Below are 24181 nucleotides of genomic sequence, written 5' to 3'. Positions count from 1 at the left end.
TGTTTTCCGATTGTGTAAAAGAATTCGTTTATATGGGGTTACACAACAAATTAAATCCCCTTGTTGTGTAACCCCATTTCGACTATGTACTGCACAGTTGCGAATTTATAGCTGTTATTAGAGACGTGCACGGTTTAGATCTGTAGCTAAAATTATCTTCTTCAGCATCTGGTTAAAGATATGGCATAGATAGTCACGAGGTCGTTCCAATTCTTGCTGAGCTGATTTTTGTAGTTGTTATATTAACGATATAGACACTCCCCAAAGATTTTGGGGATGTTATCTATGTTGATGGTCCTTTGCCGGATATAGATCCGTTACGTTACGGTAACAAAACACAATTAAGGTACTAGGCCGACCATCTCTAGAACGATTAATATGACCACATTAAACCTTCTAGAAGGTGGTGATATTGCTTTACGACGTTGGGACAAGTCTAGTAAGCTTTTCAGTGAACTCCAAACAGGCATAGCAGCATACAGACAACGTATTATCGCGCTTTGTCAGTTGCTTTGAAGTTGACTAAAAGATGGTCCGAGTATCGTGAAAGCTGATCTATAGTATACTTACCAAGTCTGAAGCCGTACAATGTTTTGAACAACTTGGCGCGTAGTGCTTTACTACCGGGATCCTGTTATTTGTTGGCCGAGATATTGTCATTTGGGATGACGTAACGTATATTTCGTTGTTAGGTATTGGAGCCATCACAGGATCACAGGAACACACTCTGTACGACGTTAGGTTTTGAGAACTGTATTGCCGGCTGAATAAGCTAATGCTTTACAGACCTATTAATAGTTTTAGTAAAAATAATTTGAAGCCACAACCCAAAGTAAAATAAAGTGTACTATACACATCCACATGCCCTTTACTTTCAGGATGTTTGCTAGGACCGTTAGGCTGCACGAAAGACGATTAATAGACTAAACCTGTGCCCTTCTATTTCTTGTAGTGCTGTAATTTGAGCATTTCAATCCAACCGGCAGAAACACCTTTCCAATTAAGGGCATACAAATTTCATGTATGTATATGTCCTAATAAAATAATTAAAAAAATTTTTTTAAGTTAAACGGTTTTATTGAAAACAATAGTTACATGAAGTAATAATAATACTAAAAGCTAGAAAACATTTAGGTAGGTCCTAGGTACTAGTCATCACACTCCTCATCAATCTAGGGCGTTCATCAGACAATTAAATAAAGGTGTTGGGCGCGTGAAATTTCTAAAAATGTGAGGCGTAGCATAACCTGATTAAGGTTCAGTTGGTCTTACTTATGACTATCAATAGAAATTTTACGCGTCCAACGCTTTTATTTAATTGTCTGATCAACGCCCTAGATTGATGAGGAGTGTGATGACTAGTACCTAGGACCTACCTAATTATTTTCTAGCTTTTAGTATTTTTATTACTTCATTTAAGTATTGTTTTCAATAAAACCGTTTAACTTAAACATTTTTTTTTTAATTATTTTATTTTCAAGTTTTTAGTTTTTATTTAATTGCCTATTATTTCTCATTCTATATAGTTCATTTAGTGACTCATTATTACAAGGACTCTTTCCTGACAATTTGTTACAATCTAAGTCCTCAATACATAATCCTTCCAAAGACTTTACTCGACTCTGCGCCACGTATGCTTGTCCCTCCTCGAACTACAAAATATTTTGATGTCACTTCTACCGGACTGCGGAGAAGACGGATATGGTCTTGTTTACAAAGAAGTACAAGGCCCCAAATTGGACCAGGCCTAAGTTAGGAGGGGTGACCTTACAGGAGAAACCTTGCACAAAATATTTAGGAATCATCCTAGACAGTAAGCTGTCATGGAAGCTCAACGTGGAGGAGAGGGTCAAGAAGGCCTCAACGGCACTACGCATGTAAAAGAATGCTGGGGTGTACGTGGGGCCTATCGCCCTCTCTTTCTCATTGGGTTTTTACAGCGATTGTAAGCCCTATTCTATACTATGGAGTTCTTGTTTGGTGGAAAGCCCCACAAAAAACAACATACCTCAAAAAATTAGAGAGGGGTATGCAGACTATCGATGCTTAGCATTACGGGAGCCCTGAAAACAACCCCGACGGCTGCACTGTATGCCATTTTGCACATCCCACCTGTAGACCTGGTAGCAAAGAACAAAGCGTTAACGACCGCAACCAGGCTCGGTGCTTCGGGGCAGCTTGAGCGCCGACCATATGGCCATAGTAGTATAGCGTCATCAATCACAAGACGAACAGACTACATGATTCCCTATCTGCGCTTCGAGCGAGATCTTAAGGCCACAATAGAGGTGGACGGTTGGCGCAAGGGTGCGCAAATGGCGGACGAGGCGATACATGTGTACACCGATGGTTCCAAAGTAGTGGAAGGAGTAGGGTCTGCGGTATACTGCGCTGATACGGAAATAAGCAGATCCTACAGGCTGCCGGATTACTGTAGCGTTTTCCAAGCGGAAATATTAGCCGTAACCAAAGCAGTAGAAACCCTGGAAGAGAATAGCTTAAGCTGCAACCGTGTTAACTTTTATATTGACAGTCAAGCAGCAATTAAGGCAATAATCTCGCATAGCACAGCATCTAAATGCGTGTTAAAGTGTAAGCAGTCTCTGGAGAGAATCGGGACAGGGAGAAGCATACATCTATATTGGGTCCCAGGGCATATGGGAATAGATGGGATTGAAAAAGCGGATGAACTAGCTAAAAAGGGCGCATCCCTTGAAGCTTGCTCCGTAGATGTCCCAATTAGATTGGGCGAGATTAAGCGAAGGCGAGAGGTGCACATGATCGACCAAGCGGGAAAGGCGTGGGTTCAAGCGCGGGGCTGTAAAGTGTCGAAGATTATGTGTAGGTCTTACAACCTTAGACTAACACAGTTGCTCCTATCATTAAAAAAGAGAGGACTGTAGACTCATGAGGGGTATTCTGACTGGACACTGCCTTCTGGCGTCACATGCCATTAAACTAGGCTGGGTCAGTGATAGCAGATGTAGGAAGTGCGGGTTGGAGGAGGAAACGATCGAGCACGTTCTGTGCTCGTGCCCTGCACTTGCCAGGCTAAGACTCCAGCTATTAGGAGTGATACAGCTGTCACAGAAAATCCATAGCACTACCTCCGCGCTAAATGTCATTAGCACCCAGATAAATTGCGGTTTGAATCAATATCCCCACCATAGAACAGTACTCGTAGCGTTAGACCTATCAAAAGCTTTTGATACGGTCAACCATGGCTCGTTACTGCAAGACCTGGAAGGGTCTACCCTTCCCCCTTGTCTTAAAAGGTGGACCGCAAATTATCTGGGTGGTCGGCAGGCATCGGTGCAATTCAGAAACGAAACATCAAAACAAAGGAGAATTAAACAAGGGGTGCCACAGGGTGGTGTCCTATCCCCGCTTTTGTTTAATTTCTACATATCTAAGCTACCTTCACCACCGGAAGGAGTCACAATCGTTTCCTACGCCGATGACTGCACAATAATGGCCACAGGCCCAGGCCCAGAGATCGATGAGCTATGCAATAAAATAAACGGTTATCTCCCTGATCTCTCCAGTTTTTTCGCCTCGCGAAACCTGGCATTGTCACCGACTAAATCTTCCGCGACCTTATTTACAACATGGACGCCCCAAATGTCGACCATATTGAACATCCACGTCGATGGCACTACGCTACCGACTGTCCTACACCCCAAAATCTTGGGTGTGACGTTTGGTCAGGATCTACATTTTGGTGCGCACGCAACCGCAATTGTTCCAAGAATTCAGAGCCGTAATAAAATCCTCAAATCCCTTGCTGGCAGTACCTGGGGAAAAGATAAAGAAACGCTCTTGACCACATACAAAGCAATTAGCCAGCCGATTACGTGCTACGCGTCACCCATATGGTCGCCAAGCCTAAAAACCACCCACTGGAAGAAACTACAGGCCTGCCAAAATACTGCTCTCAGAATCGCCACGGGCTGTCTTCTTATGTCCCCAGAACACCATCTGCATAATGAGGCGAGAATACTCCCCATCAGGGAGAGAAATGAGATGCTGACCAAACAGTTTCTGTTGAATACCCAGAAACCTGGGCATCCCAACAGACATCTGATTGACGAACCAGCACCGCCTAGGGGCCTAAGGAGTCATCTCCGAAAGCATTTTGAGGAAATACGGCACATGAGAACCCAGCCGTATGAAGCGAAAAACACAAGCAGGTCCTTGGTGAACTCCATAGACAGGCGTCGGACCTCTATGTCGGGAATTGCCCGGTGAGTCCAGTACTTGAAGAAAAATATCCAGAACTCGCAGAGGAGGAACGCATACTCCCCAGGGAAACGCGTGTCACTCTTGCTCAACTTCGTTCTGGATACTGTAACAGGTTAAACTCTTACCTATCCAGAATCAACCCCGACATACAAAATGTATGCCCCGCTTGCAATGTGTCCCCACATGACACCAACCATCTCTTTAATTGTAATGTGGAACCAACGCCTCTAACACCCCTTTCCTTATGGTCCACCCCTGTTGAAACGGCAAGTTTCCTTGGACTCCCGTTAGAGGATATTGATGACAATTTGTGATCGGTCGCGGCTATTAGGTGGGGCGAGCATTGCTACAACAACAACATACAGCTGTCAGATCTAGAAGCAGCAAGTGGCTTAAGTCCTAGGAAGCTTCTAGTATTTGCCAAGAGGACGGAGTTATTTTATAACACAGGTCCTGGTTTTTGATAGGGTTTTTCAGTTTGGTCGTTAAAACAAACTTCTGGTAACACTACGGACTCAATCAGTATATTTGAGGTCCTCATGGACCGGCCAGTTCAACCTACCTACCTACCGGACTGTATGTAATATTTGTTCCAAATATGAGCCAAATCGGACATCATAGGTCGCTTTCTATTCATGTATGTATTATGTGTTCCAAAAATGGATCAAATCCGACCACAAATACGATTTTTGTGAATATCTCGATCCTTGCGCCACCTAGCGGCGAGTTTTTCATAGGTCCCTTTCTATTCTTGTATGTATCATGTCTTCCAAATATGAGCCAAATCGGACAACAAATACGATTTTTGTGAATATCTCGATCCTTGCGCCACCTAGCGGCTATTTTTTTCATAGGTCGCTTTCTATTCTTGTATGTATTATGTGTTCCAAATATGAGCCAAATCGGACCACAAATACGATTTTTGTGATTATTTCGATCCTTGCGCCACCTAGTGGACCAAATCGGACCACAAATACGATTTTTGTGAATATCTCGATCCTTGCGCCACCTAGCGGCGATTTTTTTCATAGGTCGCTTTCTATTCTTGTATGTATTATGAGTTCCAAATATGAGCCAAATCGGACCACAAATGCGATTTTTGTGAATAACTCGATCAAATCCGACCACAAATACGATTTTTGTGAATATCTCGATCCTTGCGCCACCTAGCGGCGAGTTTTTCATAGGTCCCTTTCTATTCTTGTATGTATCATGTCTTCCAAATATGAGCCAAATCGGACAACAAATACGATTTTTGTGAATATCTCGATCCTTGCGCCACCTAGCGGCTATTTTTTTCATAGGTCGCTTTCTATTCTTGTATGTATTATGAGTTCCAAATATGAGCCAAATCGGACCACAAATGCGATTTTTGTGAATAACTCGATCCTTGCGCCACCTAGCGACGATTTTTTTCTTATTATTGCATTGTCATCGGGTTCTGAACTATATTCCAAGTAGCTTATCGGGAAGTTACTTAAATTTTAATTACAAAATTCGTTCACAACTGCCGTGCAGCCGTGCAGCCTGTCAAGTCAACCTAAATAAAACAGTTTAAAAACATTTTATTGAAACCATCTGAAATTTAGAAGCAGTAAAATGCAGTAGGGCTTTAACTCACATATGCGTGAAACTCTTTGCTACCATGACCCATAATAACAAATACTATTCCATTCACAGATCATCAACAATACAGCCAGCAGCAGCATGCTTTCTACCTATTATACCGATTTAATTGCCTATATAATAACGCGCATACGCAATCAAACTCATGCAAACACTCAGATCAATGATACCCTATTAGTTGAAATTTCTAAATTGACTGCCAGTGCTGTGCAAAATTTCGCGCCGACACTGGTAAACTATAAATCACTAAGCGCTACATCGCCACACATTTCTCCCAAGAAATTTTATATGAAAATTAAGAAAATAAGTGTGCCGCGGCAGCGCGATGAATTTCTGCAGTGGTATCAAAATTATTTGGAAAACCTGTTTCCGGGTGCACGTTTAGAAGCCGAAAGGCGTCGAGAAGAAATGAGAAATAATAGTGGGGTGGCAGTGGCGGCAGCGGGTGTGCTGTCATTACAACGTATGAGCAATAAAATGGAGAATCACAAGCAGGTACAGCAACAGCAAAAGCAACAATCAGCCAGTGTCAATATCAATAAGGATAATAACGATGAAGATCTAGCAGAAGCCGATCAAAATTCAGCGAATAGCAGTAGCAACACAATTGATATGATGCTGGATGGAATATTTGATGGAGCTTGTGCTCAACCACAACAACAGCAGCAGCCAGCGAGCAAGAAGAAACATGCAAGTGCAAGTGTTTTGATGCGTGCAAACGAACTTGAAAATAATGAAAATCCCGACGATAATGACAACATCAACACGAATGCACGCGTTCGTGCTGCTCCCCATGCAAACGCTAAATGTATGGATATCGTAAATGGTGTCGGTGATGTTGCAGCAGACACTTCAAGTTCACATGTTCCACTAGATGCTTCGGTGTCGTCGGCGGCTAGAACTGTTGCTGCCATAACAGATGATGCCATATCAGCAGCGATGCAACAATACGATTTATTAAGTAACACCACAGACGCAGTTGCTACATCATCTTCAGCAACATCTCCCATCAGTCATACCTAGTTAATTATACGCCGTAACATTGTGCTGCTCATTGTCGCTTTATTGTTTGTTGCTCTATCATCGCCCATGCTGTTAGCAGTGCTGCTTAAGACATCCCCCGTATATATTTATAACTAAATTTGTTGCTATATATCGATTTCTATATCCACAATTCATGCATCCGTCATAAACGCACGTAGAATTGAGAATTTCATTGAAAACATTAAGCTTAGCGCTTAGTTGCTCATTATTAGCAAAGGAAAATAATATTTAAAGAAAATTTTACGTTAATCTAAATGCTTTATGTGTGTAATATTACTTATTTTAGTGTATTAGTATATATGTGTGTGTACGTATCGATGTTGCTGATTTATATATGTATATGTATGTTAAACTTCAGGTTGCATGTTTTCACAATTTTTATCATACTTTAAATTTTGTTTTGTTTTAAGAATGTGTGTCAAGGACACATGAAAAAAAAATGTCTCAAATACATTCCGAAAAACTTTCTTTAAGCTGCTATCAAACTGCATTTCTCATATAATACACATAAATATGTAATATTTATGTATATTTAAACTACGCTCAATAGTTATTCGATATGTTTGTGTATGGGTTAAATGCAAAATATTAAATGCATTTAAAATTCAGCATAAAAACAAAATTATTAACATTATAACCTGCTCGGGTTAAAAAATTGGATCCAATCGCAAAGATATTTATAAATTTGTTTTATTTATTCTTATCAAAGAAACGGGTAAGTTTATGTAGATTTATCAGATCTGAAGCCGCACTGATTAGGTCCAATCAGCCGATACACGGTGGGCTTCAATCTTTCGCACAATTATATATGCGAAACTAAGAAGGCTGATTACAAGATAGTCGGCGTAGTTTGCAGGATCCCCCTTCTTGTGGAGTGGGCCAGTTCCATCGTTAACCCTTCAGGTCAAAAATGGGAATTTATCGGTATACAAATGACCCAGCACCTAAATTACCCTATATCTCTTGAACCAAGCAAGCTTTTCTTGTATTATATAGCTACCTGCTTTAAGATTAATCCATTCACAGTTCTATCACGTAACAGTTCAAGAGATATACACAAATGGACAGTAGTTATCGAAAAAAGGATTAAACCACGTAGCGCCTAAACCACTAGCGATGGAACCTTGAATCAACCTGTGCATTTATATAATGCAATAAAGAAATTTAAAAGATTTGCTTGGTTTAAGAGATTACTCAGTAATCGGTTTAGTAGTAGTGGTTGTAGATAAACCGATGACACAATTCCAAAATAAAATTTTTGCAAATATATAGGTATCTACTTTTAGATTAATCCACAATATGATATAAAGTTCCATCTTTAACCCTTCAAGGCGGAAATGGGAACTTATCGGTACACAAGTGACCCAGCACCTACATTACTCTATATCTATTGAACCAAGCAAGATTTTCAAAAATCTGTTTGCGTTATATATCCAATTATTTGTAGAATAATTCACGATATGATTCAAAGTTCTATCATTAAGGGTTCAATTTCTACGTGCGACTAATCGGTTGGTAGATCAGTGCTGAATACTTACCAATTATTGTGTATATCTCTTGAACAAAGCAAAGTTTCAAAATTTTGTTTGTTGGATCATACAGCTAAAAAAAAAATAAAAATAAATGTAAGGCGCGATAACCTCCGAAGAGATCTAAGGCCGAGCTTTTCTTCCAATTTGCATCGTGCTCTTGATTTTCCCTACAAATTGGCCGGACGGGACCTACATGTTTTATGCCGACTCCGAACGGCATCTGCAAAGCAGATGAGTTTTCACTGAGAGCTTTTCATGGCAGAAATACACCCGGAGCGCTTGCCAAGCACTGCGACCCCGCTTAGAAAAATTGTCTTCTAATTGAAAAACCTTATTTCTAAAATTCTGATGTTGCTTTGCCTGAGGTGTGAACCCAGGGCATACAGTGTGGTAGGCGGAGCACGCTACCATCACACCACGGTGGCCGGATCATACAGCTACCTACCTTTAAATTAAGGTACAGTTTGATTCAAGGTTCCATCGTTATCGGTTAGGCACTACGCGGACTAATCCGTTTTTCGATAACTGCTGTCGGTTTGTGTCTCTCTTGACGATAGAACAGTGAATCAAATTGTGGATTGATCTTCACGCTATAAGTACAAGAAAAAAGTTTAGAATATCTTGCTTGGTTCAAGAGATATACGGCAATTTAGGTGCTGGGCCATTTGTGTACCGATAAATTCCCATTTTTGCCTTAAAGATTTAATGATGGAGCTTTATATTAAATTGTGGATTACCCTTCAAGTGGGTAAAGAAACCAAAACTTGTGGTACGTTTCGTAACTTTTAGGTCCAGTTTTTCAAGCAAAATTTTGTGTTGTCGAACGAAGTGGCAAGGTTACTCTCTAGCAAGTGGGCAAGGGCACGCTACCACCTCTCACCCCGGCGGCTACCAGGCTGAGGTTTATTTCCCTCAGCTAAAATGAAAAAAATACCAACTGAAAAACTTTCAATTACCAAATTTCTCTTGGGTATGGGCGCGAGTTAAAGAATCGTGTACAAACGTGAATCTGATGCAACATTAGTACGCAGTTGCTTGAAACTGTTCATCAGTAAAAAATAACGGAAAATTTATTGCGTTGTTCAATAGAACCTCGTGTTCAAGAATACTTCGATTCTCCCAACGTTCACAATCAGCATGCCTGATCATTTGCTCAGACTCGAGTTGACAAATATAAGGTGAGTTGCTGGTTTTTGCTACACAAGCAAAATGCCCAAATTGTGCACAGAAGCTCGAGTCTAACGAGTCTAAGAAGAGATTTAGCATGCAAATGCAACAACAATGTGATCCATATGGTTTGATTGAGTTATTCCACTGCGACGGACTCTGATTGTACCCAAATGTTCACACGAACGCACATGTCTGTTTTATGTAGGCCGTTGTAGGATTCTTATTATTTTCATTAAACTTTGTGTTTAAGTTACTTTGAATTTTGTAATTTTGAAATGTTTTACCAATTTTTAATATTCAATATTGATTTTGTGATTATCAAAAATTTTCATTACAAAAAGAAATTGTGTTGAATATAAACTTAATAAAAGATAAATATCTATCAACACATCAAATTAACGATTCGTTTATCAATTTAGAAGATGGTTCTTCACAAAATGATCTAATAAATCCGTATGCGAATCAAAACAATAATGAAATTTTTTCTACTTCAGTAAAACTTCCTCAATTTTGGACAAATTGTCCTGAAGCATGGTTAATACATGCTGAAATGCAGTTTAATACCAAAAAAATTACTCAAGAAACAACTAAATATGAGTATATTATTACTGCATTACCTCAGGAAGTCATAATGACCATTTTAGATTTTATTCAAAATCCACCAGAAACAAATAAATATTCTGCATTAAAACAAATTTTGATTGAAAGGCATTCCATAAGTGAGAATGCGAAATTAGATAAAGTGTTGTCCGATTCTGAAATGGGTGATCGCAAACCTTCGGAATTTTACCGATCTTTAGTTCTACTTTCTGGTTCTAATTTTAGCCAAGAAGTTTTAAAGAAACTTTGGATGCGAAAATTACCCAAAAACTTGAATGTAATTTTAACAAGTTCAAATTCCAATGACATAAATGATCTAACCAAATTAGCTGATAACGTTTGGGAAGTTATCAGTAAAAATAAAGTTGCTTTGATAAACAATTCTCAAAATTCTAAAGGAGAAAATGCTATTATTACTAACTTGGTTAAGACAACATCTTTAATTTGTGAAAATTTTCAAAAATTATCTTTGGAATTAAGTGAAATTAGGAAAGAAATTAATCAGAATTATTCAAGATCACGTTCAACAAGTAGAAATAGTTATAGAAGTCCTGTTAGATATCGTTCAAAATCTCGTGATAATCCCAACTGGTTATGTAGATATCACTACAAATTCGGAAATAAAGCTAGGAGATGTGAAGAACCGTGTGCGTTTGTGAAAAATAGTGCTCCAAAAAACTAAAATGTTCCGTTGTTGCAGCGACGAATAATGGAATTTCAGAAGTATCAACTCGTCGTTTATTTATATTTGACAAAGAAAATAAATTAAATTTTTTGATTGATAGTGGAGCAGAAATTTCAGTGCTTCCAGTTTCAAAATTCTCGTATACAAAAAAAATCTTCTGATATTATCTTAACAGCAGCTAATGGTTCAACGATTTTTACATATGGAAAAAAACTTATAAATGTTAATTTAGGTTTAAGGAGAGAATTTCCTTTTGTGTTTTTGATCGCTGATATAGCAAAACCAATTATAGGTGCAGATTTTGTATGCAAATATGGACTTCTTATTGATATTAAAAACAAACGTTTAATAGATCCATTATCAAATTTATCAGTTAACACAATTTCGTATTATTGTAACATCTCTCTTCCAAAATTTTTTTCAGTAGAAAATCAATACACAAAATTGTTGAAAGAATTTCCTTCTCTTATAGAAGAGCCAAATTATTCAAAACCAGTTAAACATACCACAGTTCATAGATTAGTTACAGGAGGTAATCTTCCTTTCTCAAAACCCAGACGTTTAGACCCAATCAAATTTAAAAAATAAATAAATGTAAGGCGCGATAACCTCCGAAGAGATCTAAGGCCGAGCTTCTCTTCCAATTTGCGTCGTGCTCCTCTTGATTTTTCCCTACAAATTGGCCGGACGGGACCTACATGTTTTATGCCGACTCCGAACGGCATCTGCAAGGCAGATGAGTTTTCACTGAGAGCTTTTCATGGCAGAAATACAATCGGAGCGCTTGCCAGACACTGCCGAGGGGCGACCCCGCTTAGAAAAATTTTCTTCTAATTGAAAAATCTTATTTCTAAAATTTTGATGTTGCTTTGCCCGGGAGTTGAACCCAGGGCATACGGTGTGATAGGCGGAGCACGCTACCATCACACCACGGTGGCCGCCAATCAAATTTAAGGTAGCTAAAACTGAATTTGATTTTCTTGTAAAAACTGGAAATTGTAGACCATCAAATTCCTCTGTAGCATCACCACTTCATTTAGTACCAAAAAAGGAGAGTAATGATTGGCGTCCCTGTGGTGATTTTAGAAGACTTAATACTGTTACTGTTCCTGACCGCTATCCTTTACCACATATTCAAGATTTTAATATGAATCTAAGAAATAAAAAGATATTTTTAAAGTTGGATCTTTTTAGAGCGTATCACCAAATACCAATGCCAGAAGAAGATATTTACAAAACAGCGATTACTACTCCTTTTGGTATGTTCGAGTTCATTCGAATGCCTTTTGGATTGAGGAACTCAGCACAAACTTTTCAAAGATTCATCAATGAAGTTGTAGGTGAATTAGATTTTGTTTTCACGTACATTGATGATCTTTTAGTTGCAAGTGAGAGTGAAGAGCAACATTTTAAAGATCTACGTATACTTTTTGAACGTTTGTCTGAATATGGTTTGAATGTTAAACCAAATAAATGTATTTTTGGTGTTAATAGAATTGATTTTCTAGGGCATAGTATTCCTGAGTTAGGAATACGTCCATCTGAAGATAGAATAAAAGCTATTCGAGATTTTGAACTACCAAAATCCATTAAACAAACACAAAAGTTTATTGGTATGGTTAATTATTACCATAGATATATTTCACAATTAGCAGAATTTACTGGAGTTATACATGATTTATTTAACAAATCAAGTAAAAAAAGAGACAAAATTCTAGTTTGGGATGATAAATCTATTAAAGCGTTTGAATGCATTAAAGATAAATTTGCATCTAAGATCTTGTTAAATCATTTTAGCAAAGATGCAAAATTGACTTTAACTGTAGATGCATCCAATACGGCTGTCGGTGGTGTTCTACAACAAAATTTTAACAATAAATCTGAGCCTCTCGCATTCTATTCGAAGAAACTTTCTCCAGCTGAAATGAAATATAGTACTTTTGATAGAGAGCTATTAGCAATTTATCTTAATATTAAACATATTCGATACCTATTAGAAGGAAGAGAATTCACTGTGTTTACTGACCACAAGCCTTTAATTTTCGCTCTAAATTCAAAAACTGAACGTAGTCCACGACAAACCAGACATCTTGAATTTATTGCACAATTTACAAGTGATATCCAGCATATTACTGGACAAGCAAATGTGGTAGCCGATACTTTACTTTACTTTACTAAGAAACAATTCAAAATTCAGAACTTAATTTTAAAATTTTAGAAAAGGAACAACAACAAGATGATGAACTAAACAACCTCGTATCTCAACAATCATTTCAAAATTTAAAATTAGTTAAAATTCCTGTTTTAAATTTCAATATATGGTGTGAATCATCTGGAGATTATCCTAGACCGTTCGTTCCAAATAATTTAGGAAAAACAGTATTTGATAAGTTACATGGAATAGTACATCCGGGTACTAAAGCCACTCGACGTCTAATTATAAAGAAATATTTTTGGCCAAACATGAATAAATAAATTAATAGATGTTCCAAAGAATGTATTAGTTGTCAAAAGTCTAAAGTTTATCGACATACGAAATCGCCAGTTAGTAAAATTTCAATACCGAACAAAAGATTCGAACATATTCATTTAGATATTGTAGGACCTTTACCTATTTCAAAGGGACATCGCTATATTTTGGCCAGAAGCATACGGATTAAGAGAAATTTCTGCAGAAACAATTGCAAATAAATTTTTACGTGAATATATATCTCGGTTTGGTGTACCTCTAGAAATAACTACTGATCAGGGTGTTCAATTTACTTCAAAATTGTTTACAGAATTAACAAAGTTATTAGGCAGTCATCAAATTATAACGTCAGCTTATCATCCTCAAGCGAATGGCATGGTAGAGCGATTTCATAGGCAATTGAAATCTTCTTTAATGGCTACAAATGGAACCAGAGATTGGTATGGAGAGCTACCTCTAATACTGTTGAGCTTGCGATCAACATTTAAAGAAGATATTTCGGCTACACCGGCTGAAATGGTTCTTGGACAAAATTTACGATTACCCGGTGAACTTATTGTTCCAACATCTGAAAATCCATCGTCAAATGAAATTTTGGGTAAATTACGTGAAAAATTTAAAAATGTTCATTCGAGTTTAAATCATCATAACTCTAATGTTGGTTTTTATGTTCCGAAAGATTTACAAACATGTAAATTTGTTTTTGTTCGTTTAATTAATAAGCGTTCTTTACAACAACCGTATGAAGGTCCATACAAGGTACTTGAAAAAAACAAGTAGTATTTTAAAATAGAAATTGATAATGAAATCAAAACTATCCCGATTGACAGGTTAAAACCAGCGATTATTGAAACGTTATCTAACAACCCTAACACTCATCACAATAACATTAGAACAAAAAAGAAAGTCACATTTAATTTATTTAATGTTAATTCTCTGGAAGGGGGAGTAATGTAGGATTCTTATTATTTTCATTTAACTTTGTGTTTAAGTTACTTTGAATTTTGTAATTTTGAAATGTTTTACCAATTTTTAATATTCAATATTGATTTTGTGATTATCAAAAATTTTCATTACAAAAAGAAATTGTGTTGAATATAAACTTAATAAAAGATAAATATCTATCAAAATAAAAATTACATTTTATAAAATAATATATATTAAATAGAAATTTATTAATTTAGTCAGATCTGTATATTCAATACGAGAAAGTCGCGTATACGCCTAGTGGTTACACGTGAAGTCTAAACAATTGGATCTGTACATTCAATACGAGAAAGTTGCGTATACGCCTAGTGGTTACACGGAAAGTCTAAACAACATATTTTCATATAACCACAGCCGTATCTCACGTTCTGTTCACGAATTATCTCTTTTATCCATGAAGAAAAGAAATTCTGCGCCTTTTTTTAAGCATAAGCCCTTACAATTTATGAATTTTAGGTAAAACCGTCATATTGGCAAAGTTTCCGGCCCAGTTTGGGATAAAATAAAATGAATTTAATTGTCCCCGAAAACTTTTAAAGGGAATTTAAATTTAGTTTTGTAAGAAAAACAGTATAGAAATCACAAAGCTAAAATATATATTTTTGAGGGTCTGCTATAGGGTATAGTATATTTTATTCAATTCACGTGCACCCTGTGTAACAGTATAGAGGAAATGCCTTATTTGAGACAGCGCCACATAATTTTGTAGCAAATATTAAGGGGAACGTAGAAGTCATTTACTTCAGTTGTCGTCGGTCTTTATATTCTGAGCACCTATTAAAATGCGCAGTATTTGGTTTTAATCGGTGCTTTTTAGTTGTCTAGTATTGTTTTACTTACTACATACACTTAAAGTAAAGGTGGGGTAAAGCATATTACCATTGTGAATGATGACAAAGTATGATCTCTTATCTGTCAACTGCCTGACAGGCTGTTCAATATGGCTACTTTTCAGCGTTTTGACAGGCTGTTCAATATGGCGGCGCCTATCTTCAGCGGGTGATAGAAAGAGATACAGAATGAGACAGCGATAGTCAAATACGAATCAGGTGATCCAATCACTTTGGATTTTGACGTCTATGCAGAAGAGATCACACTTTGTCATCATTCACAATGCATATTACATTCACAATGTGTGAACAGGTGCTCAGAATAAAAAGACCGACGACAATTGAAGTACTTAAGCGACGTATACACGGCCCCAAAATGTCCGAACGCACACATTGCCACATTTCTAGGTAGCATACATTTGGGAGCAATGTATCAATCATGTACTTACTCTGTCGTCGATCTTTATATTCTTATCGGTACACAAGTGACCCCAGCACCTAAATTGCTCTATATCTATTGAACCAAACAAGATTTTCTAAATTTTTTTTTTTGCGATATACATATATCCAACTATTTGTAGAATAATCCACGATATGATTCAAAGTTCTATCATTAACGGTTCAATTTCTAGGTGCGACTGATCGGTTGGGAGATCAGTGCTGAATACTTTCCGATTATTGTGTATATCTCTTGAATAAAGCAAAGTTTCAAAATTTTTTTTGTTGGATCATACAGCTACCCACCTGTAAATTAAGGTACAGTCTTACCCTGCAAAAATTATTGGATTACGTGTTCCATTTTCTTCATGTTGGAGTACTCTAACAATACTCCTTTGCAATGCGTTTGCGGACCACCATCAGCCGATCATTGCTCGTTTTTAACGACAGTGATCAGGACACGATGACGATCGAACAGAGTTGCCAAAAGTAAAATATTGCATGCAAATAACTAATAATAAAATTTTATTTTGGCAACTCTGATAAAATGCAACAGCGCACTGGTTTTATGTATACATATTGTAACGAATTTACTTGCAAATCCTCTTATTTGCCCTTTTGCTAGGATCGTATCGCTAAACTGTTGAATAAATAACTCCAATATTGAATAACGGAAAAATGGCCTTTATTAAAATACTTCACAATAACACTCAAGCTGTGCAACGAATAGCTTAATAACCAAACTGATATCTTAAAGGAAACTGACTTTCAAAATAATAGTGCTATTGCTCGCTAGATATCGTCTTACTCGTAATTGCTTGACAATTCAAATCAAACTGAATTACATTTTACTCGCTTGTGCCGCTTTTATAGTTTACGCTGCATACATCTAGGCTCTTCTATTTCCAGAACTTACCAACTATTTCGAGTGTTTATAGTTCTCATATAGTTTTTACTTGTTTACAATTTTCTACTTTTCAGCGTCTCTCAGATGTATGTGAGTTTGTAGTTTACAGTCTCTCGCACACACATAGGCGTATAAGTAAATGCATCTGTGTGTGACATCTCTCGGCTGCCTTATATATGTGTATACATGATTTGATTATTGACGTGAACATCGCTTAGCATCGCCTTAGTGATGGTATAGCTTAGGGATGCTAATATCCGTGACACTGCCCTCCACCTAAGTCTGATCGTCCCGATCAGACAAATCTCTCGATCTAAACGCTGCTAGCATCGCCAAATGTACCACTCTTCTACTCCGCGGTTTCTCAATGCTTTGTATGCGGTAGATGGTATCACTGATCTTCTTCACAACCTTGTACGGACCTTCCCAACTGCACCGAAATTTGGATGGAACACCTTTCCGCCGGTGAGGGTTGTATAACAGTACCAAATCTCCATTCCGGAAACCTTCCGAATTATTTTCCCTGTCGTACCTGTGTTCCATCTTACTACTCATTATTCTGGATCGTTCCCTCGCAATCTGTTTCTTGGCCAATGAAGAATTACTTCGCAGAGCTTGCGCTGGACGGATTTCCTTTGCATAATCAGTATCGTTCCGACGCTTCACAACAGTAGTGTGCCTTGGCTTGAAACCACCATTGCATTCTTTCTTGGTTTTAGTACGTCCGTTAGGGCTTTTCAATGCCAGTGTTTCTCTCGCAGGTACTTTTGATTTTGATTTATTTGGCCCATTCGATCTATCAACCTTTACCTTTGAATTTCGTGGCCTTCGTTGAGTATTCTCCACCAGTACCCGATTACTGCTGAACCCTTTTTCCAAACTAAAGTTGAGTGGCACATCTTGGTTCTCATAACGCATCACCCTTCTCTGCATATCGATCTTGATGTCATGGTCAACCAAGAAATCCACTCCCAATATAACTTCATCAACAATCTCCGCCACAACAAATTTGTGTAGGACCATGACCTTCCCAATCAATACTTCACATATCACTTCTCCCTGAACTTGGTTATACTCGCCAGTGACCGTACGCAACTTTGCTCCAGGTAACGGTTTTACTCTCCTGTTGACCAAGTCAGATCGGATCAAGGAATGAGATGCGCCCGTATCTACAGTCAGTATTCGTTCTTTGCCATCCACATTCCCTCTGACGGTAAGACTGCTCGATTTTCTACCAATTTGCGACACAGATATCACAGGGCATTCAATAGCTGGATCTAGCTCTCTACCTCTTACTCGCTCTTGCTCATCTCCTCCAGCTTTGCGTTTACGGCCACCCACACTGTTAGAACTATTAAGACCAAGATCGCAATGACGTGCTATGTGACCGGACTTCCCGCATTTGAAGCATTTGATAACTTTTTCACTTCGCTTTTGCGATCCTTTCAGTGCCTCCAATATTGCGTCTACCCACTCTGGCCTTTCTACTTCCACACGGCGTGCTTTGAAAACTGGCTTACACAGAAGCGACGCCGTTTCCTGAATCAGAGCTTGTGACACCGTTTCTGCGAATGTTGGCTTTGGGTTCGCGTATGTGGCTCGCTTCGTTTCCACGTCTCGTATGCCATTTATAAAACTCTGGATTTTTACCCTCTCGGTGTATTCCACGGGTGCGTCCGCATTTGCGAGATGAGCCAACCTTTCAACATCTGAAGCAAACTCTTGCAATGTCTCATTTGCTTTTTGGTAGCGGTTTTGCAACTCAATTTGGAATATCTGTTTTCTATGTTCGCTTCCATAACGTCGTTCTACAGCAGCCATCAATGCTTCATAATTGTTCCGCTCTCCTTCGGGAATCGTCTGTAGAATTTCCGCTGCTGGCCCCTTCAATGCCACGAACAGTGCAGAAACTTTATCTTCCGCATTCCAGTTGTTCACTGCTGCGGTCTTCTCAAACTGTAGCTTAAAGACCTGGAAAGGAACAGAACCGTCAAAGGATGGTGTTTTTACCTTTGAATTACTCGCTGAAACTGCTGGACGATTTAATTGTAACTGCTCCATACGACCCTTCAAATCATCGACTTCTGCCTGAAATTGAGCGATTTTTGTATCCTGCGCTTCCAGCTTTGATGTTACCCTTGCTTCCTGTGCTTCTAACTGTGAAGACATTTGTGCCACCTGCAATGATAAGCGCTCCTCTTGTTCTTCCATCTTTGATGTTATGCGTGTCTCCTGCGATTCCAGTTGGGATGCCATATATGTCTTCTGTTCTTCCAATTGCGTTTCCATCTTGAATGTAATCTGTGTCGACATTTCTGACATTCGCGTTTCTTGTGCTTCAATCTTCGATGTTATTCGTGTCTCTTGGGATTCCATCTGTGATGACATATACGTTTTCTGTTCTTCTAGTTGAGATGACATATACGTTTTCTGTTCTTCTAGTTGAGATGCCAGTTGAGATGTTATATCTGTCTTTTGCGATTCCAGTTGAGAAGCCACTGTCGATGTTTGAGCAGATATTGCAGCCAAAATCATGTTCAAATCTGTGCTGGTAACCGTCTGCGATGTTTCGTTTTTCTCTTCAATTTTTGTTGTCTCCTCCCCATCAAGGTGAAAGACATACTCTTCCACATCAATTCCTTCTGCTTCCATTGCCTCTCGTAGCCGTGCCTGAAGTTCAAGTTTAACGCCGCTTGTATTCAATCCACGGCTCTCCAACTCCTTCTTTAGTTGCTGGATCTTCAATTCACTGAACTTTGCCATGTCCTTGTTGTCCTCCGGAATTTATTCAACAATTCCTCTTCTGACACCAATTGTAACGAATTTACTTGCAAATCCTCTTATTTGCCCTTTTGCTAGGATCGTATCGCTAAACTGTTGAATAAATAACTCCAATATTGAATAACGGAAAAATGGCCTTTATTAAAATACTTCACAATAACACTCAAGCTGTGCAACGAATAGCTTAATAACCAAACTGATATCTTAAAGGAAACTGACTTTCAAAATAATAGTGCTATTGCTCGCTAGATATCGTCTTACTCGTAATTGCTTGACAATTCAAATCAAACTGAATTACATTTTACTCGCTTGTGCCGCTTTTATAGTTTACGCTGCATACATCTAGGCTCTTCTATTTCCAGAACTTACCAACTATTTCGAGTGTTTATAGTTCTCATATAGTTTTTACTTGTTTACAATTTTCTACTTTTCAGCGTCTCTCAGATGTATGTGAGTTTGTAGTTTACAGTCTCTCGCACACACATAGGCGTATAAGTAAATGCATCTGTGTGTGACATCTCTCGGCTGCCTTATGTATGTGTATACATGATTTGATTATTGACGTGAACATCGCTTAGCATCGCCTTAGTGATGGTATAGCTTAGGGATGCTAATATCCGTGTCAATATTATATTAGTTTCTTTATTCACGTAAGCGTATTATATTAGTTTCTTTATTCACGCAAATGCTAAATAACATAAGAATATTCGTAGTATAAAATATAAAAGTTGTATTGCCCCTCTTCATTTACTTTCATTTTAAATTCGATAATTCTTTCCGACACAATTCCTTTTTAGTACTTTGGCATATGATCCTCTGTGGGTGCTCCATGGAGTACTACAGTGAAAGTACTTTGGAAAGTACTCTCACGTATGTACTCTATGGAATACTCACAAACAAAGTGAGAGTGGGATCACCTACTCCTCTCCTAGGACATCGCAATGTTAATTGGAGCACATTTTTTGTATGAATACAGATTAGATTTGGAGCAGTCCTATACTCCCAAAGGAGTATTCCTTACATTATTTATAGAGTACTCGCGTTTTTTGAAGGGTAGTTATCCTGACGGTCATCTATAGATTTTAAAAAAGTCGTACTCTAATAGGAGCTCAGAAATTAAAAACAAGCGGCAGCGGAAACAATTTCATCATAAAATGTTCTTAAAACTGTGCTTCATATTAACAACGTACAGCGGTGGCAAATCCGTTGCAGGCGTTATATATTCTACTATACTTTGATCAATGAATTGCGGACGCCCCTTTTAGTGAAATATTGTAAATTTTAACAGGTGCTCAGAAACGTACAACAAGCGACACCGGAAACAATTTATTATACTTTGCACCTAAATTTAGCCCTACGCATAAAAATGAAGCAGTATCTCTTCAGATAAAACAGCTGATCGAACCTGCCTTATGGAAATCAGTGTAATCGATTAATGGTGCCATACCATAACGCTAACGCCATAACCATACCATAGCCAAACAATTGGTTTATGGTTTCTCGCCATATCCATAACCTAAAAATATTTGAGTTGGTGAATTTAATAACTTTTTGTAGATTTTATTCATTGTTTTGGATACGTTATGACTAAGAGACTTATTTTTTGTGGAATTTGTTAATTTTTTGCATTTTCTTCATTTTTATGAAATTTTCACGATTTTTAGGTTTAGGCACCATTAATCGATCACATTGGAGATGGTTATGGATATGGTTATGGTTACGACTATGGCGTTAGGGTTAAGGAAGTTTAATTAGCCCTTTAGTTAGTGATTTATCTCTGACTATCTCAACGATTCCAATTATTAGTCAGAGGGTCGCTCGACTCTCTGGGATGCAAGCTTTCCGCTTCTGCAAGACTTTGGTATTTAGCTCTGATAACAGAGCTTACCATGCATGAATAGGCAAAGGAAATTAGCAGCAGTGCATGTATAAAGCCGACGGTCTTCGAAATCGGCTTGAGGCAGGCCTAGCGAGCATGAAATTTAAAAGTTTTAAGAAGTGTTTTTGACGGAGTATGGTAAGATGCCTTTCACACCATGTAGGAACTATTCTAAGCGCAATGTGCCAGCTTAGACGGTTAAATTATTAGCCTAAGAGGGTATTTAGATCGATATTATTCGAGTTGATTGAGTTATTCCACTGCGACGGACTCTGATTGTACCCAAATGTTCACACGAACGCACATGTCTGTTTTATGTACGCCGTATCTCCCGTTCTGTTCACGAATTAGCTCTTTTATCCGTGAGGAAAGGAATTCTGCTCCTGTTTTTTAAGCATAAGCCCTTACAATGTATTAATTTTTTTGGCAAAGTTTCCGGCGCAGTTTGGGATTAAAAAAAAAAGTAAAATAAATTTAATTGTCCCCGAAAGCTTTTAAAGGAAAAATTTAATTTAGTTTTGTAACTCTTTTTGAGCTGAAAAAAAGAAAGGCAAAAACAGTATAGAAATCACAAAGCTAAAATATATATTCTTGAGAGTCTGCTATAGGGTATAGTATATTATATTCAATTTACGTGCATCTTGTATAACAGTATGCTTTATTTGAGACAGCGCCACATAATTTTGTAGCAAACATTAAGGTGAACGTAGAAGTTGTTGTTGTTGTAGCGATAAGGTTTCTCCCCGAAGACTTTCGGGAGTGTTATCGATGTGATGGTCCTTTGCCGGATACAGATCCTGTACGCTCCGGTAACACAGCACCATTAAGGTGCTAGCCCGAAAATCTCGGGAACGATTTATATGGCCACATTAAACCTTCAGGCCATCACTCCCTCCCCACCTCCAAGTTCCATGAGGAGCTTGGGGTCACCAGAGCCTCGTCTGTTAGTGAAACAGGATTCGCCGCGGATAGGTGAGGTTGACAATTGGGTTTGGAGAAGCTATATATTGCGCTGGCAACTTGAAAGGGTTGCGCTACACAGCCCCTTGAATCTGGTATTTTTTCACCTCTTACGACAGGCATACCTACCGCCGGTATATCCCGACCCCCTAACCGGCTGGGGGTAGAACGGGGAAACGTAGAAGTCATTTACCTCAGTTGTCGTCGGTCTTTATATTCTGAGCACCTATTAAAATGCGCAGTATTTGGTGTTAATCGGTGCTTTTTAGTTGTCTGGTATTGTTTTACTTACTACATACACTTAAAGTAAAGGTAGGGTAAAGTATATTACATTCCACAATGTGTGAACAGGTGCTCAGAATAAAAAGACCGACGACAATTGAAGTACTTAAGCGACGTATACACGGCCCCAAAATGTCCGAACGCACACATTGCCACATTTCTTGGTAGCATACATTTGGGGGCAATGTATCAATCATGTACTTACTCTGTCCTCGATCTTTATATGTATTCTGCAAACCTATTCAAACGCGCAATATTTAAATAGTGTTAATTTGTATCACGATCACTTTTTTTTTTGTGCCACCAAATGGCGCCAGTTGGCAGAGCGAAGAAGCGACTGGCGCGCGCCTTGATGGACGTTCATAACCGTAAACAGTTAAGCGCCAATTAAGTAAGTAAGTTTGTTTTATGTGCCTAGGTTATTATCGTGCTTTTCGATGGATGTGTCTATTAACTGCTGAACCCAATTTTAAATAGTTATGGTTCAGCTGTGGAATAGCAACAATTTCAAAATTCCGTGGTGCCATAAACCACGCGAACTAAATTAGGTGCCGTCTGGACACGATTTTATAACGAGTGTGCTAATTTCATTAGATCCTTGATTAAAGCAATGAGAATCTGAGACCTTCCAGCTTTAATGTTGGCCAACTCCGTTAAGTGCGGAAATACAGGTCTTAACTACATTTCTTAAAATGGAGTCACGTTTTTTGGGATTACTGTCAAAATATCGAAAGCAGGTTCTGATTACGAGAACAATAAAAGAACCCTGCGAAGGAATGGATCTTAAAGAATAACAAACAAACTTAGATACTTATTTCCAGGTTTATAGATTAATAACAACAGCTTACTCTATAGGAATCGTTCTTACGCATGGAGGGAGTGGGAAAACTTAGAAGGTTCAATGCATATTTAAACAAACAAAAAAAAATATCACACCATCTTCTTTAGCAAGATCATACAAATTATATTGAGCCCCCGCAATAGAGTATATAATGCGTTATACAAATGAGTAAATTTGTAGCATACTTTTAGGTGCATTTTGTAATGTAAGTGCTTCCGCTGCCGCTTTCTTTTAATTTCCGAGCTCCTGATAGAGTAGGCGAGTTTTGCTACATTTCAGATTTTTTTAATTTCCCCTAAACGCAAGAAATCTATACAATTTTTAGTATACTTTTAGGAGCATTTTAGAGAGCAATTGCTTCCGCTGCCGCTTGTGTTTATATTCTCAGCCCCTGTTATAGTAAGCAATATTTTCTACATCTATTTTTTTTCATTTTTTCTCCACGCCAGAAACCTATCGAAGGTCCTACCTAGGCTTATTTTATTCACGATAGTACAGGTAAAAATGAACTAATCCGAGACCGTAGTTATAGCCGTTTAAAGCTGCTTCAAGGCCTAGGCCCAAAACATTTGTGAGAATTAAAAAAATCAGCTAAGAAATCTTTCTCTTCTTACCTCATTTGATAACTTAAGAACCTGCGTTATCAGTTCTTCTTGAAACACAGAAACAAAGAAGCATTCCGCTGTCTTTTGTTTATTCAATTCAAAATTAATTAAATTAGTTAATGCTTAATCACTAAATAAATTTTCGTTTTCATGCAATTTCCTTTTAAAGACTATTTCGTGCCATGGTTGCCATAACGCAACTGCGCCGATTCTTTGCTCGATGACAGCAGGTACTTCGTTTTCACCATCGAAACCATAATTTCCGCCTTTTATCCAGTTTGGAGTATGTAGAGCTTACTTAT

At 38.1% G+C, this 24181-nt stretch overlaps 2 protein-coding genes across 7 annotated transcripts in view; one reads left to right on the top strand and one right to left on the bottom strand.

The window, feature by feature from the left end:
- Positions 1 to 7588, top strand: part of cmb (combover) — a 52680-nt gene extending 45092 nt beyond the window's left edge. For both annotated transcript variants that reach the window (XM_067790605.1, XM_067790604.1), the window contains exon 9: positions 5923 to 7588. In XM_067790605.1, coding sequence (XP_067646706.1) covers positions 5923 to 6891 — 969 coding nt within the window. In that variant the 3' untranslated portion in view covers positions 6892 to 7588. The remainder of the gene's footprint in view (positions 1 to 5922) is intronic.
- LOC137253521 (uncharacterized) overlaps positions 1 to 24181 on the bottom strand; it is a 422466-nt gene that overhangs the window by 80790 nt on the left and 317495 nt on the right. The gene's annotated exons all lie outside the window — the stretch shown is intronic.

Source organism: Eurosta solidaginis, chromosome 5 (genome assembly GCF_040869045.1).
Source record: "Eurosta solidaginis isolate ZX-2024a chromosome 5, ASM4086904v1, whole genome shotgun sequence".
Taxonomy (NCBI): Eukaryota; Metazoa; Arthropoda; class Insecta; order Diptera; family Tephritidae; genus Eurosta; species Eurosta solidaginis.
Note: the sequence above shows the minus strand (reverse complement) of the source record. Positions and strands in the feature narration are given on the sequence as shown.